The sequence below is a fragment of the Mesitornis unicolor genome, unplaced genomic scaffold (assembly GCF_000695765.1).
Source record: "Mesitornis unicolor isolate BGI_N332 unplaced genomic scaffold, ASM69576v1 scaffold43097, whole genome shotgun sequence".
In the NCBI taxonomy this organism is placed as follows: domain Eukaryota; kingdom Metazoa; phylum Chordata; class Aves; order Mesitornithiformes; family Mesitornithidae; genus Mesitornis; species Mesitornis unicolor.
Window position 1 is genome coordinate 1 of NW_010199227.1, and position 14,336 is coordinate 14,336.

A 14,336-nucleotide genomic window follows, 5' to 3' on the forward strand; every position below is an offset into this window, starting at 1 on the left:
TTCCACCCTGACTTTCCCCAGAGCAAGGGGGTGCAGCGGGTCCGTGTCCGGCCGCGTCTCCTGGCCGTTCCTGGGGCAGCCGTCACGACTCAGCTGTGGTGTTTTGGCCTTCGCTTGTTTGTAACTTGCAGTCTGGTAGAGAAGTCCGTTGTGTCTCTCACCGTGACGGCTCGCCCTGAGCTTGGCGGACAGCCTGTGCTGCTCTGCCCCCCTGGGAAGAATCCATTCCCACTGGTTTAGTTTGAGAATTCAGCTTGCTGACATCTCATCCAGACCTGATGGTGTGTGGGGTTTGGATCCCCTGCAAATGTCGGGGGGGAGGTAAGCAGCATCCAAGCCATGGAGCTTCTCTTTCCTCTTCTGCGAAGCTTCTGTTTTCTGCGTGAGCCTGGACCCCAAGACCAACACGCTGGCGGTGACGGGCGGGGAGGACGACAAGGCCTTTGTGTGGCGTGTGAGCGATGGAGAGCTCCTGTTCGAGTGCTCAGGTGAGGAGCTCAGGGCTGCCCGAGTGAGTGGCCGTGTCCCCTCCCAGCCGTGTCTCTCTGGACACACTCTTCACAGCTGATGCTTTGCTGGAGCCAGGCTCCTGATGGTGCTTTGTAGCTGAGCAGTCTCTGTCCCCTGACTTCTCTAGGACACAAGGACTCGGTCACCTGTGCCGGCTTCAGTCACGACTCCGTGTTTGTGGCCACGGGTGACATGTCTGGGCTTATCAAAGTGTGGCGGGTGGACACCAAGGAAGAAGTGTGGTCCTTCGAGGTGGGGGACTTGGAGGTGAGTGGCGGCGTCCCTGGTACCGTGGGTAGCTCGTGGGCTGGCAGCTGGGACTCAGCTGGGTGGCAGGGGGATGGCATCCCCGTGACACTGCCTGTCCCTCTCTCTGCCCAGTGGATGGAGTGGCACCCTCAAGCTCATGTCCTTCTGGCGGGCACGGCTGATGGCAACTCCTGGATGTGGAAGATCCCTAGCGGAGACTGCAAGACCTTCCAGGGCCCTGCGTGCCCAGCCACGTGTGGCAGGATCCTGCCTGATGGTGAGGCATGGGGGCTGTCTGGGGTGGGGAGTGTCACCAGCTCTGTGACAGATCCCGCTGGCACCAGCTGCCCTCCTGCTTCTGCCAGTCTGTGCTGAGTGGGAGGTGGAGGGATGAGGGGAGCTCTGGCTCTATCTGCTGGCTCTGTCTCACCCAGGGAAGCGAGCAGTGGTGGGGTATGAGGATGGCACCATGCGGATCTGGGACCTGAAGCAGGGAACCTCACTGCATGTCCTGAAAGGTAGGGAAGAGGTTGATCACCTCAGGTGTTCCCTGACCTCTGCCTTGGGTGGAGAAGTGGGAGCTGTGGAGGTCAGGGGCTGCCAGGGGGAGCCTGGCGCTGGGCTTTCCTGTCCCCACAGGTCCGTGGGACACCGCTCCTCACCGTGCTGGCAGAGCTGGGCAAGGCAGAGGCTGTGGGAGGGTGGGTTTTGAGGCCTACTGGTCTCTGCAGGACGTGTGGAGCTCATGCCTGTCCTGCTGTCCCCCCAGGCCAGGATGGCCACCAGGACCCCTTGACATGCGTGGCCAGCAACCAGGACGGCAGTTTAATCATGACGGGCTCTGTGGACTGTCACGCCAAGCTGGTCAACTCTGCCACAGGCAAGGTGGGTCCGTGCTGAGCCAGGAGCCCTCGGGGACAGGGGAACCACTCTCTCAAGCCCCTGTCCTGGTCTGGGCAGGTGTCCCTGGGTGGTTCTGGGTTCTGATGGCTCCGAGCAGCCTGTGGTGGCTACCAGTGGCCAGCAGGAGGCGCCCTTGGCCAACGTGCAACCACTTTCTCCCAGTTACTGGTGGGAACTGGGGCTGCATGGTCCTGCTGGGCTCGTGGAGCACAGTTCCCCCCGTTTGCTCTGAAGAGCTGAGGTTTTGGGGTTGGGCCTTGAGTGTCCAGGGGGTGTAGGCTCGGTCCTGTGTTAGGAAGGGGACCTCAGTGTGACTGGGGGTCCCCTTTCCCTCCACTGGGGCACTTGTCGGTCTCCCTCCAGGTGGTGTGCGTGTTCAAGATGGACAGTGTGGCCCCCAAGGCCCCCACCAGCGAGGGTGAGGAGGCCGAGTCCAACTCCGTGGAGTCGCTGGGCTTCTGTAACGTGTGAGCGTGGGTTGCGTGGCACTGGGGGCACAGCCCCTCTGCAGTGCCAGATCTTACTGGGGGGGACACGTTTATTACTACCAGACCTGTTTTGGTCTCTTGTGGCTGTGTTCCTCTCTGCCCTGTCCTCCCCAACTGGCTGTGGGTATCCTGGGTCACTTCAGTGTGACACAACGGACAGGGGACGCTGGCTGTTCAGTCTTCCACCCAGTCCCTCCCGAACCATTGGGTCTCCAGGGGAGCCTGATGGACCACTGTTTGGCTGGGAGACTTTCCAGCCAGGGCTGCTGGGCATCTTTCCTACCAAGACTTTGTCTTCTCCCATGTGAACTTAGTGGCCTTTGCTGGCCCTCACTGTCCTGTTTGTTTCATGAACCGAGGTTCATGGCTCCAGTCACTGGGTTTTTCCTCATCATCTCGGTGTGCTTGGCCTTCAACCTTGAGCCTTCACCCACTTCCATCTCCGCTTCCCCCAGGCCCACCTAACGCCTGTTCCCATCTGCAGGATGCCGCTGGCTGCTGTGGGCTACCTGGATGGCACGCTGGCTATCTACGACCTCTCCACACAGAGCCTGAGGCATAAGTGCCAACATGAGGTACTGCCCTACCCACTCTCCCTGGGCCTGTGAGCGGTGGGGGAGGCTCTGGGCCTATTTGAGACCTCCCTTGGAGCCCAGGGGCTTTCCTGGAGCCAGTTCCTGATTTGTGCTTCTCACTCAGCCCCTTGGCCTTCCCCAAAGGCAGCCGCAGACTTGGCACAGAGGATGTGCCCTGTCAGCTTGGCCGTGGGGGGGGTGGCATGTGGGGTAAGCTGAGACCTGCTGGGAGTCCCGGCACTCACCCTGTGCCCCCCCTGCCCCAGTCAGGGATCGTGCAGTTGCTGTGGGAGGAGAGCTCAGCCGTGGTGTACACCTGCAGCCTGGACGGCGCTGTGCGGCTCTGGGATGCCCGCCTGGGGAAGATGATCAGCGAGTACCGAGGGCACTCAGCCGAAATACTCGACTTCGCCGTCAACAAGTGAGCAGGGAACCCCTCAACCCTTTCCCTGCGGGATGGAGGGACCAGAAGTGGCCTTGGGAGCCCATGATAAACTGTCATGGCATTCAGGTGGCCGTGGCAGCTCGACTGAGGAGGGTCTGGTCCCGGTGGGGGTGAGGAGAATAGAGACTTGAGGGTGTCAGGGAGGTGGGGCGGGTGTGGGTGAGGGATGGCTGAAGCCTTGTCTCCTGCCAGGGATGCCTCCATCGTGGTGACAACCTCCGGTGACCACCAAGCCAAAGTGTTCTGTGTGCAGCGCCCCGATCGCTAGCAGCTGTGCTGAGGGACGGAGTCCTGGCCCTGCCAGGGGACTTGTGTACAGAGGGAGGGTGGGGAGAGGGGTTTCACCACACTTCTCCAGGGTGTGCTTTGTAATTTTCCAGCCTGCCCCACTTCGCCCTCATCATCTGGGGGCTGAGCCTGGGGTTTTGTATGAAAATGTCACTTAATTATATAAATTATTTCACTTAACTGGATGCAATCCACTCTGCTTGTTGGGGGAAAGAGGACCCTGGGAGCTGTGCTCCCTCACAAAATGGGACCGCTGAAGATCATCCAGTCCAACCCCCCTCCGAGGGCAGAACGACCTAGGGAGGATCACACAGGAACACATCCAGGTGGATTCTGGATGTCTCCAGAAAAGGAGACTGCACAACCTCTCTGCACAGCCCGTTCCAGTGCTCTGTCACCCTCCCCTCCTCAGGGATCTCCCCAGCATCCAGCCATGGCCTAAGGATCAATGGCAGAGGCCCCCATCCTAGCTCTGTTAGGGGAACAAGGGGGTCAGGGTAGGAAGGAGGGGTGACATTGCTACCTGAGGGTAGGAGGGTCCTGCTCTGTGCAGCCAGTTCCCTAACCCAAGAGCACACTCACTCCTAGACCTGGACACACAGCACCCCCACTTCGGCCCCCAAGACAGAGATCACCATGAATGTGACTCCAAGCACCCGTTCCAGGCCAAGGCCACATGCATTGACAAGCCAAAGCCCCACGGCCCCTTAAGATAGAAAGATCTCCTTTATTAATGAACCCCAACAGTATTTCTTCAGATACAGGAGTTTTGAACTCAAATACTCGGAAGAAAACAAGTTAATATTGCATTATTCTCATAAGAAATACCGCAACTTATTTCCGGTAACATATTGCAAAGCGAAACAGCTTGAAAAGAAAAAAAAAATTAAAAAAAAGAAAAGAAATTAAGTCAATCAAACTGGAATTAAGGTTTTGTTTCTTGGAACGATCGAGTCCTCGCAAGCACAGCTCGTTTCTGCAGATTACTCCCCAAACTGTCGTACAAACAGACCCCGATTGCTTGAATTCCTTATGAGCCCACAGAGGTGCAACATTAAAAGCTACGATTATCGGGTAGCAAGTGCCCCAACCTTCGTCATCCACGGCAGCCTCGGTGACCCCGACGTTAACGGCTTGTGAACGTCTTCCCCCTGAAAGGACGCAGAGAGAGGTCAGCACAGCCCCCAGCGCTGTTCTGGGGAGCCCCAGGGTGGCTGTCCGGCTTTCTGGGGGACACACACTTGCCCCGAGATCTCAAACCCAGGCAGGTACTGCTTGCTCAGAGCTCATGGGTGCTTGTGGCTGCAGCACCAGGTCACGGGGCTGTGGGGAGGGGTTGGCTTTTGCAGAGAGGACAACCCTGGTGCCCCAGAGCAGATTGCAAAGGGGACATTGCCAGGACACACGGAAAGAGGACACCGAGGGGCTCTGGGATCAGCAGAAGGTAAAGGACACAAGGGAAGCACGTTCACACAACTGCTGTCCTCCACCCGCATTGCTCTGGGCTGCTTCATTCACAGGAGGCAGACGGGCAGCACAGGGGGGCCTGGGAGTGCTCCTGGCCCCAGGCAGCTGCTGGCCAAGGGCTCACAGGAGCCCACTGGTGCACAAACCCACCCTAGCACCCACAGCTCCAGCCCCAGGAGGACATGGCCACTCCCCCATGAGCTGGAGCTGCCCCCAGAGCAATCAACCAGCTTCATACAACAGGGAAAAGCCCCACAAATGCCACCATGGCCTCGGGGAGGGGGGGGCCGTGGCGACACCAGGGCTTGCAGAACCACACACAAGCCTTCTTCTGCAAAGGCGCAGCTGTGCCAGACACAGCTCCAGTGAAGGACAAGTAAGCAGTGAGCAAGTGTGGTGGAGGGAGCACAGGGGTCTTGGGGACCCCTGATTCAGTCTTTCATCCTCAAGGCATCCTGGCAAGCACCTTGCTCTTCAGCACCCCTTTCCTCTCTCAGATGGGGTCACCCCCACAGCATCCCAGTCCTCCCCCTGGGTACGCTGGCAGAGAAACCCAGAGAGCTGGGCCCCGCTGCTACTCACGTGATTGTTTTCATTTCTTTCTTCTCTGCGTCTGGGCGGGCACGATTCAGCACCTTGAGGAAATCTGATGTTTTCGCCCTCATACGCGTGTGAATATAGGCCTGGATTTCATCGGGACAAAACGGGGACACATCAGGATCCTGTTCTCATAGGTTTCAAGTCATGGGATAGGAGCTCTACTTTTGCTTCCTGTTGGGAAAGCACCGAGCTCTGCACAGCCGCGGTGCTATAAGGGTTGCTCAGAAGGCAACAGTGAAAATCACTGCCTGTGCGCTGATCAAAGCCAGGTCTCACTGACCAACTACTCTTATTTCTGTTCCCAGAAAGAAAACCAGATTCAAAAGGGGAAAAAAACCCCCTACTTTGCTGCTAGGATGGGAAGCAAACAGGCACTGCCTGTGCCAAAGAACAGGGAGAGGGCGATGACGCATCATTTACCAACCCCAAGTGACCGGGGAGGGCAATGCCGGACTGCAGCGAGGTCTCAGGGGGACACCCCTGCCCCATGCTCCTGCCCTGCAGCGTGCAGGGTTAACAGCCAAAGCCACCCTGCATCCCCCAGCCGCATCCCCTCCGTACCTTCGAGCACTTGATGTGATAGTGCAGGTAGTCCCGGAATGTGTGGATCAGGTTTATGGTGTTGTCTCTGGCAGCAGCATTGGTGTGACGGGGGAACAGCACTGAAAGAACAGGGGGACACAAACCATTAGTGCCTCCCGAGGCTACCAAAGGGCTCCAGGTTCCTCCAGTGCTGGAGGCTTCACGATGCGCTGCTCTGAATGCCCACTGCGTCCTCTACAGAAGAGCCCTTTACTGCGACACGTATCAAGATTACACAGCACTTGGAATGTTAAACACAGGGCTTAGAGGTACTTTTCCACATCTCCTGCAGCAGCCTGGACACAGCTGTGCACTCCGGAGAATGCAGGCAAGGCCAAGTGCCCAGAGATGACAGCACTGTAGGAAACTGCATGATGGTACTTCAGCAAACCGAGGAGAGAGCCGGGAGGCAGACAAGGGTGGCCAGGCTGCTCAGCTGACTGCAAGATCCAGTCGGTCTCTGGATCCTGAAATCAGATGTGGATCCCTGCCCAACAGCTTGCCAGCCTGGTGACAGCAAGAATGAGTTACTGCCTAGTGGATTGCTCTTTCCCAGACTAGTGCTGTCCTAAGCGCCCCAGCTCCAAGGGCTGAAAGCCCTTTTTGTCTGGGTGATGATCTGACCTGGGATTGTCAGATCAGATAACAGGGAAATTGCTCTCAGCAAGAATCAAGTCCTGCTCGCTGCCCCAGACCTGCCATTAGACATTAGACAGCCCTCCCACAGCTAGGAGCTGCCCTAACCTCAGGGCACCATTCCCAGCACGGGAGGAGGGCAGCGCTGACTTCATCTTCCCCGCCATGTCTGCGCTCCTCTTCTGAGCTCTGAACTGCACAAACGCCAGCCTGAGAGAGACTCTAATGGATGGCTTATCAAACCATGACACCCGCTTTCTCTGGAAGAGACCTTTCCCTTTGAGTAAGGCAGAGTTTGTACTTCTCAGATCAGCCAGCAGCACTGCTGCCCAGGGGGAAGCAATGACTCTGTTGTCCAGCACCTCTGCAGGCAGGGGAAAGTGGCTCATGAGATGGAAGCGTTCGGCCCAGAGTGAAGTGGCAGCGTCAGAGAAGCTGCCCTGCTCCTGCCCTTTGATTGCCTCTACTGACCAAGCACTACACAGGTGGCTGCAGCTGGACAAGCCACAGATACACTCACACAAAACCTCCCACAGGAAACCTCCAGTTTCCACAATATCAAAGCAAAGCCACCCTTCCCTCACTCCCGAATGCTGAACTTATTCTGTAGGCAGACACCAAACAGCTCACTGTCCACTTCCACACCTTCTTGCCCAGAGCAGAGCCGAGGTGACCTGATACAGCAACAGGACCCACCAAACACAAGGGAGTGGAGAGGGCAGACAACAGAGTGTAACTCCAGAGTCCCTTCAGCCCCCAGTGACCCACTTGAATACTGAGGGAAGGTGAACTCCTTTCTGCTTTTCATGCAGCAGCAGGAACCTCTCTCCTTCCCGAGTGTCCCCAGGCCGCAGAGCCGCCCGCTTACCAAAGGTGATGTAGCCAATATTGTCGCCGACGGCTGCGTCTGTGTCTTTCAGCTCCAAGGGTGGCTCCCTGTGGCTGAACAGCACCTGTGGGGCTGTGTGACTGGCCCGGCGACCCTCCTTGAACTCCTGAACAAGAAAAACCTAAGGTGAGTCCCACTGTGACACTTCAGGAAAGCAAACGGGGTGTCCTCATGCCCACAGGGCATCTGAGCAGGAGATTTCCCACCTTTCCTTGCATGGGGCAAATCCATCAGACCAAACCTCTGGAAAACAGTACAGTTTTCCCAGCAAAACCAGACCAAGACGTGTGGCTGTCCCAGGTTTACACGTGTCCCTAGCGCAGTCCCTCAGCCGGGGTGGCTTGCAGTGTCACACTCCTGCCACCAGTGTTTTGTGGAGGGGACACCTCGGAGCAAGCGCGAGACAGCGCAGCTCCTGCCACGAAGTCAACACCATCAGTGCTCCCAGCGAGAGCTGGCAGCGCCCATCACCCCAGAGGAAGGGAAACTCTCAGAAGGGGCTGCACGGTCCCCGCTGTGCTCAGCGTAAAGGCTCTGCTGTTTGAGAAAACACATCCCACCAGCCTTTGCTGAAGCATTAAGAGGCACCTGCAGGGTTTGAAGTTTGCGTGTGATGCCTGCTCCTCCTAATACCCCTCTAATCCTTGATACAATACCTCCATGCAGGGAGATCCCTTCCACCCGGGAATCTCTCTGACAGCAGCAGGACCCACATCTCACATGAAATGAACTGGCTCCACATTTCAGGAGTTACAGGGCTGTCCCTACACCAGGGCTGGGAAAGTCCAGACCCGGTTCCCCTGCCCCAAGGCAGGGCAGCCTCCTCCCTGCCCCACTGACCCCCAGCCCAACCTACACATCGTCAGCCACCTTCAGTCTCTCCTCCCTTCTCAGCAAAGCTCACCCAGGGAAGGCAGGAGCATCTGTGCCGCTTTTAGAGAACCGAGCAGTTCGCTGGGGTTTCCTTAATGAAATGCTTAGCTTGCACTTCTGCTCGCTTATGCCAGAGGGTGAAATGGTTCCAATAGCTTCACTGGTGAGTTAATGGTCAGATTTTCTCCATGAGAGCCCAGATGAGCAGCCACTATGCCTGACTGGGCTGCGTTATGCAAGAGCAATAGCTGGAGGGAAGGAGTCAGTGACTCAGAGTGGAAATTCTTGTGGCTGGGCAAGAGCAGGGTTTGCTGCTGTAAAAACCAAGAACTTGGGACACAGAGATTCTGGGACTGATGCTGCCTTGAAGCCCTGCCACCTCCCCGGAAGCCTCATAAACCTTGTTCTGTTCACCTCACGCCTGCCTCCCTGTTTTAAAAGCTGAATTCCAGCCTGTGGGATATGCTGGTAGGGAAAAGCTCTAAGCCAGAGCAGATGCCCTGCCTGTAACTAAAGAACAGAGAGAGCGGAGCTGTGAGATAAGACTCCCATTTCGACAGACCCTGTTCTAATGACCCCCAACACAGGTAAACTGGTACCCAGCAAACTGGGCCAGCAACTTGGCACCCCTGAATGGATGGGCTAAAGCTCCTCCAGCCCTGGAACACCCTGCAGGGCCGTGCTGCATGGCTGTGCCTGCGCAGGAGGCTCCCCAGGTGCTTCAGCAGACACAGGGAGAGCCGAGTGCACCAGTGACACGGATGAGCAGGTACCAGCATGCACTGAGCCTTCCTCAGCTGCAACCAAATGCCTTAATCTCCACAGGCTGCATGCAGTCACTGACAGACACATGGAGTGTTTACTATGAATGGTTCCCAGCTAAATGGCAGTTGTAAAGGGTAGCTGCATCCAGAAGTACTTGGCATTATGATAACTGATTCAAGATCACAAACGAAGCAAAGTCATAGCTCTGAAAAGCTCAAATGCAAGAGCTCATCGCAGCGTGTGAGTGGCCACAGTGAGCTACTGAGTTTCTAAGCAGCGCTTGAGCATTAGCAGGAACAAACTTTGAGGTGAGGACAACTCTCGGCACCATCCCAGGCATGGCACAACACTGCCTCACCCCTCCTTCTCCATCTGCATCCTCCCTGCCATGCTCAGCTCCTCAGCTGGCTGGCGATCCCTATACCATGGCTGGCTGCACTAGAGGGCCAAGGTGGATACTGAAGTATTCACTGCGGTGTTTCTCATCTGTAACACATTTGATTGCCCATATGAGCAAGACCATCAATAATAAAGATGCTGATGCAAGAGCGTGGATTAGAAAATGCACTGCCTCTGCCTATTTACACGTTCTTTCGTGCCGGGGCAGCCTGGAGACCTGCAGAGCATTTATGTGCATTAAACTGCCTCTGAGCTCACTTCTCTGCAATGCTGTTTCAAGCAAGAAGGCATCTGAACCGAGGACCAGACCCTTTTCCCGTAATTCAGCTTCCATACCTGCATAAACACCTTTCCGATCACCACGTCGTCGTCATCCTTAAATACCGTGCTGAACACAACTGTGACGCGGTCCTTTTTTGCCTCCACATACCTGCAGGTGGGTGAGAGAGAAGTACAACTGGATGAGGAAGCAATAGTGAGACAAAGTCAAGTAAACACAGCACCCATTTGCAGTCCTGGCTGCTGAAAATTTTCCCTCCCTCGAGACAGTATCTACAAGGAGCAAAACATTTCTGTTGGGAGCGGCCAGTTCCTCTCCTGCACGCAACCACAAGTGCTGCCACTAACACAGACTCTTGCGTAACTTCCCTGCAGCCCGAGGGATGAGCATGACTCCCATTGGATTCCTCTGTCAGCCCAGGACAGGCTCTTATTACCCTGCCACTGAACTGAGCAGCAGGATTTCCTGCCTTTCCACCGCAACCCACAGCTGTGAGCAGGAGCAGAGAGCACACCGACAGCTGCTTGGTTTGCACACTCACATTGTCTCATCGTCCCTGTAGTGGATGACAGCTCTTTTTTCTCCTTCTTTGCCCTCTTCCTGGAATTTGAAATACTTCTCAAAGACCGAGGCAAAGCAGTTGCGCTTCAACATGCCAGCTTGGTGCACGATACCATCCTTGTCTGCGGGAAGGTTCTCCAGGTCGTAGAGCAAAGAGACATTGTAACCTAGGAAGGGACAGCCGCTAACCTTAATGATCTATGCAGGGCATTAATGAAGCCAGACGCATTTTCTGGAGAGACACCTATAGTCCCACCTTTGTCTTAAGCCTTCCCAAAGATCCCAGGGTGGGCGATTCCCACTCCAAGCACCGCCAGAAGCCATGCCTGAACTGGACGTGTGGTCATGGCAACGCTCCCAGGGCTCCTTCCCGAGCTCCCAGACACACACACACACACACACACACACACACACACACACACACACGTGCTGGCTGAGCTGCTCCCAAGTTTTTGCAGTGAGTAGGAAGAGATGCTGTCACAGGTAACTATGGTTTTAACGTGTCTCACAAAGCGTCTTTGAGAAGAACAAAGACCCCAGCCGTGAGGAACAGAGGCTTCCTGGGGGAGGGCTGCATCAAGAATTACAGCTTGTGCTGCAAGCTACCTCAGCCCTAAGGTACCTGAGCCACCTTTTAAATTGCCATTCATTGTACAGAGAGCCCCAGAGACCAAGCTCTTGAAGTACAGCCTTCACATGAGCATTTCTGAGGTGGCTTAAGTTATTTTGGAATTACATTCACACACACAAAGTAAACATTATCACAGAGTTACCTGATTCAGGATTTACCAAGTAGTTTCCATAGACTTTCTTCAATACCTAGGAAAGAAATTAAACATTGAGAGCATGAGCTATCAGAGTTGCTTCCTCCTGCACAGCCCAGGTCACGTTTGGTCTCCATTTAGAAACATCAGATTACAGCATCTGTCTCCTCTAGTCCAAGTGAACTTTGACAAATATTAAGTCATCGGCTTCTGGTATTATTGGCTGCTCTCCTCTAGGCAGAGCTCCCTGGACCTCACTGACAGTGGATGTGCTGCAGGACAGGACTCAGAACTGGAAGGTTAAAAGTTCTTGCCAGTCTTGAGCTTGTGTGGGGAAGAAAACCCCTTCCATACATCTCATACCTTCAGAGGAGAACCGTCAGCAGAGCTTGACATAGAAGATCCGAGGGTTACAACCCCTTTTCCCTGCAAAGGCAGATGCAAAGCGTGCCCTGTCCCTCTCCTTGTGGGAAGGTAAGTTCAGAGCAGGAGCCAGGCACAGTGTGGCCCTCTCTGTTTCAGGCTGTTGCACGGGACAGATGGGGATGGAGAGGAAACTGCCAGGCAGCTTGGATGCCTCCCAGAAGCAGCCGCCCACAGCCCAGCAAAAACCTTTCTTCAAACATAATCACTACCGAATTTTACATCAATGGCAATTTTCGACTGAGCCATAGCTCTGCGTCAGGAACAGGAGGTGTTTCACACAGAAGAACATAACTACGCTGTGGCAGAACCAGCCCTCCTGGGATGACACCCACCACCATGCAGAGAGGATGCACAGGCTCTCCACATGCCAAAACCTCTCAGCAGAGAGCCTGCCTGCCTACAGTGGCCCAGGAAAATGCTCTGTCTTAGCAGGAGCTCCTCTTTGTGCTCCTCACAGTGGGGTTTCAACAAAGACGGAGCAGAAACAAGCTCCATCGTCTCCAGGGAAGCACAGAAAGCAACAGTTTGTTAACTGGTGATTTAAAAATGTAATTTCCATTTAGTCAGCACTCTCAAGGCAGCCCTGCAGAGATCCCACCTTCCTTGCAAAGCCTGGGAAGCTGCACTCTCAGCACAGCTTGTGGAGCGAGGGGCCTGGCACAGCAGCAGAGAGGAGCAGCGCTCTCCAGCCGTCACCGTGGTGGCCGCTGGTGCTCGGTGGTGTCAGCCACTCGCCCGCCACAGTGGTGCTCTTGGGATCAGGCATGGTGCTGACCCTCGCTAAACATGCTGGGAGGGCTCCACCACTTGGGCTGCTTGACTCTCGTCTGCCAGCAGCAGTACCTTCAGTGGGGCAGCTCCCGCTACCCTGTTCTGCAGTGGGCAATGCTGCTCCTAGAAAGCTCTGCTTACAGGAACCAGGAAAGCAGGACGCTGTCGTACTTTTTTCTGACACTGATGGGCCTTGTAGCAACTTGCAGGAATTCACTTTGGGTTCAAACGCCCCTGGTTTCTCACCAGATTCTCAATAAACTCGTGGAGCAGTTTCCTTGTTTTCCTCCAAGGATAGAAACACCCAGAGGCAAAAGCCTGCTGAGGAGCTTTGGGTGAAGCCCATTCGCTACCACACGGAGATTTGAAAACTGACTCAGGAACTGAGTCACACTTCCTGCCTCGCCACCCAACCACAGCTCAGAGAGGCCCCTTCTTTCTACCATAAAAGGCCCTCCGCAGCCCTGACCCATTCAACAGGAACTGAACCTGCTACTTCACACAGCAGCAGCGAAAAGAGAACTAGACCTTGATCTGCAGACACACCAGGAGCCCAGCATTCGTTCTCAAGTGTGGTTAGAGTCAGAAAAGCAGCACCATGGGTGTCTGGATTTGACTTGGTGCCTTGCTTCAGTTATGGGCTCAGCACACCAGTCAAGAAAACTGTTTCTACATGGTCAGGACTCACACTCATTTGGACTTTCAAAATTAGTGGTGCCTTTCAGGCAGATTTTACAGAATCACAGAACGTTAGGAGTTGGAAGGGACCTCTGAAGATCATCCAGTCCAAGCCCCCTGCTACAGCAGGATCATCCAAAGATCTTTAGGTGATCCTGCTCTGGCAGGGGGTTGGACTGGATGATCTTTCGAGTTCCCTTCCAACTCCTCATATTCTGTGATTCTGTGAATGTCTGCAGAGAAGGAGACTCCACAACCTCTCTGGGCAGACTGTTCAGTGCTCTGTCACCCTCACAGTAAAGAGGTTTTTCCTTATGTTTAAGTTGAACCTCTTGTGTTCCAGTTTGTGACCATTGCCCCTTGTCCTGTTGCTGGGCACAACCGAGGCAAGTCTGGTCACATCCTCCTGACACCTACCCTTTAGATATTTGTAAGTGTCAATGACATCCCCCCTCTCATCCTCTTCTCCAGGCTGAACATACCCAGCTCAGCCTCTCCTCACATGGGAGACGCTCCAGTCCCCTCATCATAGCGGCCGTACCCTGGACTCTCCCCAGTAGCTCCTTGTCCTTCTTGATCTGAGGAGCCCAGAATTGGACACAGTATTCCAGATGTGGCCACACCACAGCCTGCTGTCCACCAGGACTCCCAGGTCCTTTTCCCCTGAGCTACTCTCCAGCAGGTCAGCTCCCATCCTGTACTGGTACATGGGGTTGTTCTTCCCCAGATGTAATACTCTACTCTTGTCCTTGCTGACTTTCATTAAGTTTACAGAATCACAAAACGGTAGGAGTTTACTCATGAGCAAGTGTGAACACACTTCGCCCTTGTCTTCCAGCAAAGTGGGACTCCTGGTTGGCACAGCAATGCTCCTTTGACCAGTGTGAGATAGGAGCACAGATGCTTCTCGAGGGGTTATACATTAGATCCACTGATATCGCAAGGACATCACCCATGCTAAGACAGCATTTGCCAGCTCAAGGCCCAGAGATGCTCACTCACCTCATCAGCACCGTGTTCCTGGAGTTCTTTGTAGAATTTCAGAGAAATACTGACCATCACTTTTGTCTTATCTCCATTGGGGTTTGAAATATGGTAAAGGACTCCATCGAAGTCTATGAAGCAAGAAAAATGTGACAAACTCAGAGGGCACAGGGACCAGTTCCTATTTTTGAGGAAAGCTTTCC

The 14,336-nt window shown here is 54.8% G+C and overlaps 2 protein-coding genes across 2 annotated transcripts in view; one reads left to right on the forward strand and one right to left on the reverse strand.

Annotated features, from left to right (window-relative positions):
• Positions 1-368: 368 nt before the first annotated feature.
• Positions 369-3,640, forward strand: AAMP (angio-associated, migratory cell protein; the record flags this gene model as incomplete). The annotated part of the gene is made up of 9 exons (XM_010189384.1): positions 369-488; positions 638-777; positions 892-1,036; positions 1,194-1,277; positions 1,529-1,644; positions 2,026-2,129; positions 2,635-2,725; positions 2,992-3,146; positions 3,363-3,640. Coding segments are annotated over 9 exons (1,031 nt in total), but the record flags the coding sequence as incomplete, so codon positions are not given.
• Positions 3,641-4,162: 522 nt separating this feature from the next.
• Positions 4,163-14,336, reverse strand: part of ARPC2 (actin related protein 2/3 complex, subunit 2, 34kDa) — a gene marked incomplete at its 5' end in the record, with an annotated part of 11,184 nt that continues 1,010 nt past the window's right edge. Inside the window, 8 exons of the mRNA XM_010189386.1 lie at positions 4,163-4,609; positions 5,508-5,608; positions 6,087-6,187; positions 7,612-7,738; positions 10,006-10,099; positions 10,491-10,677; positions 11,284-11,329; positions 14,152-14,264. Of these exons, the coding sequence (XP_010187688.1) occupies positions 4,585-4,609; positions 5,508-5,608; positions 6,087-6,187; positions 7,612-7,738; positions 10,006-10,099; positions 10,491-10,677; positions 11,284-11,329; positions 14,152-14,264 (794 nt within the window). The remainder of the gene's footprint in view (positions 4,610-5,507; positions 5,609-6,086; positions 6,188-7,611; positions 7,739-10,005; positions 10,100-10,490; positions 10,678-11,283; positions 11,330-14,151; positions 14,265-14,336) is intronic.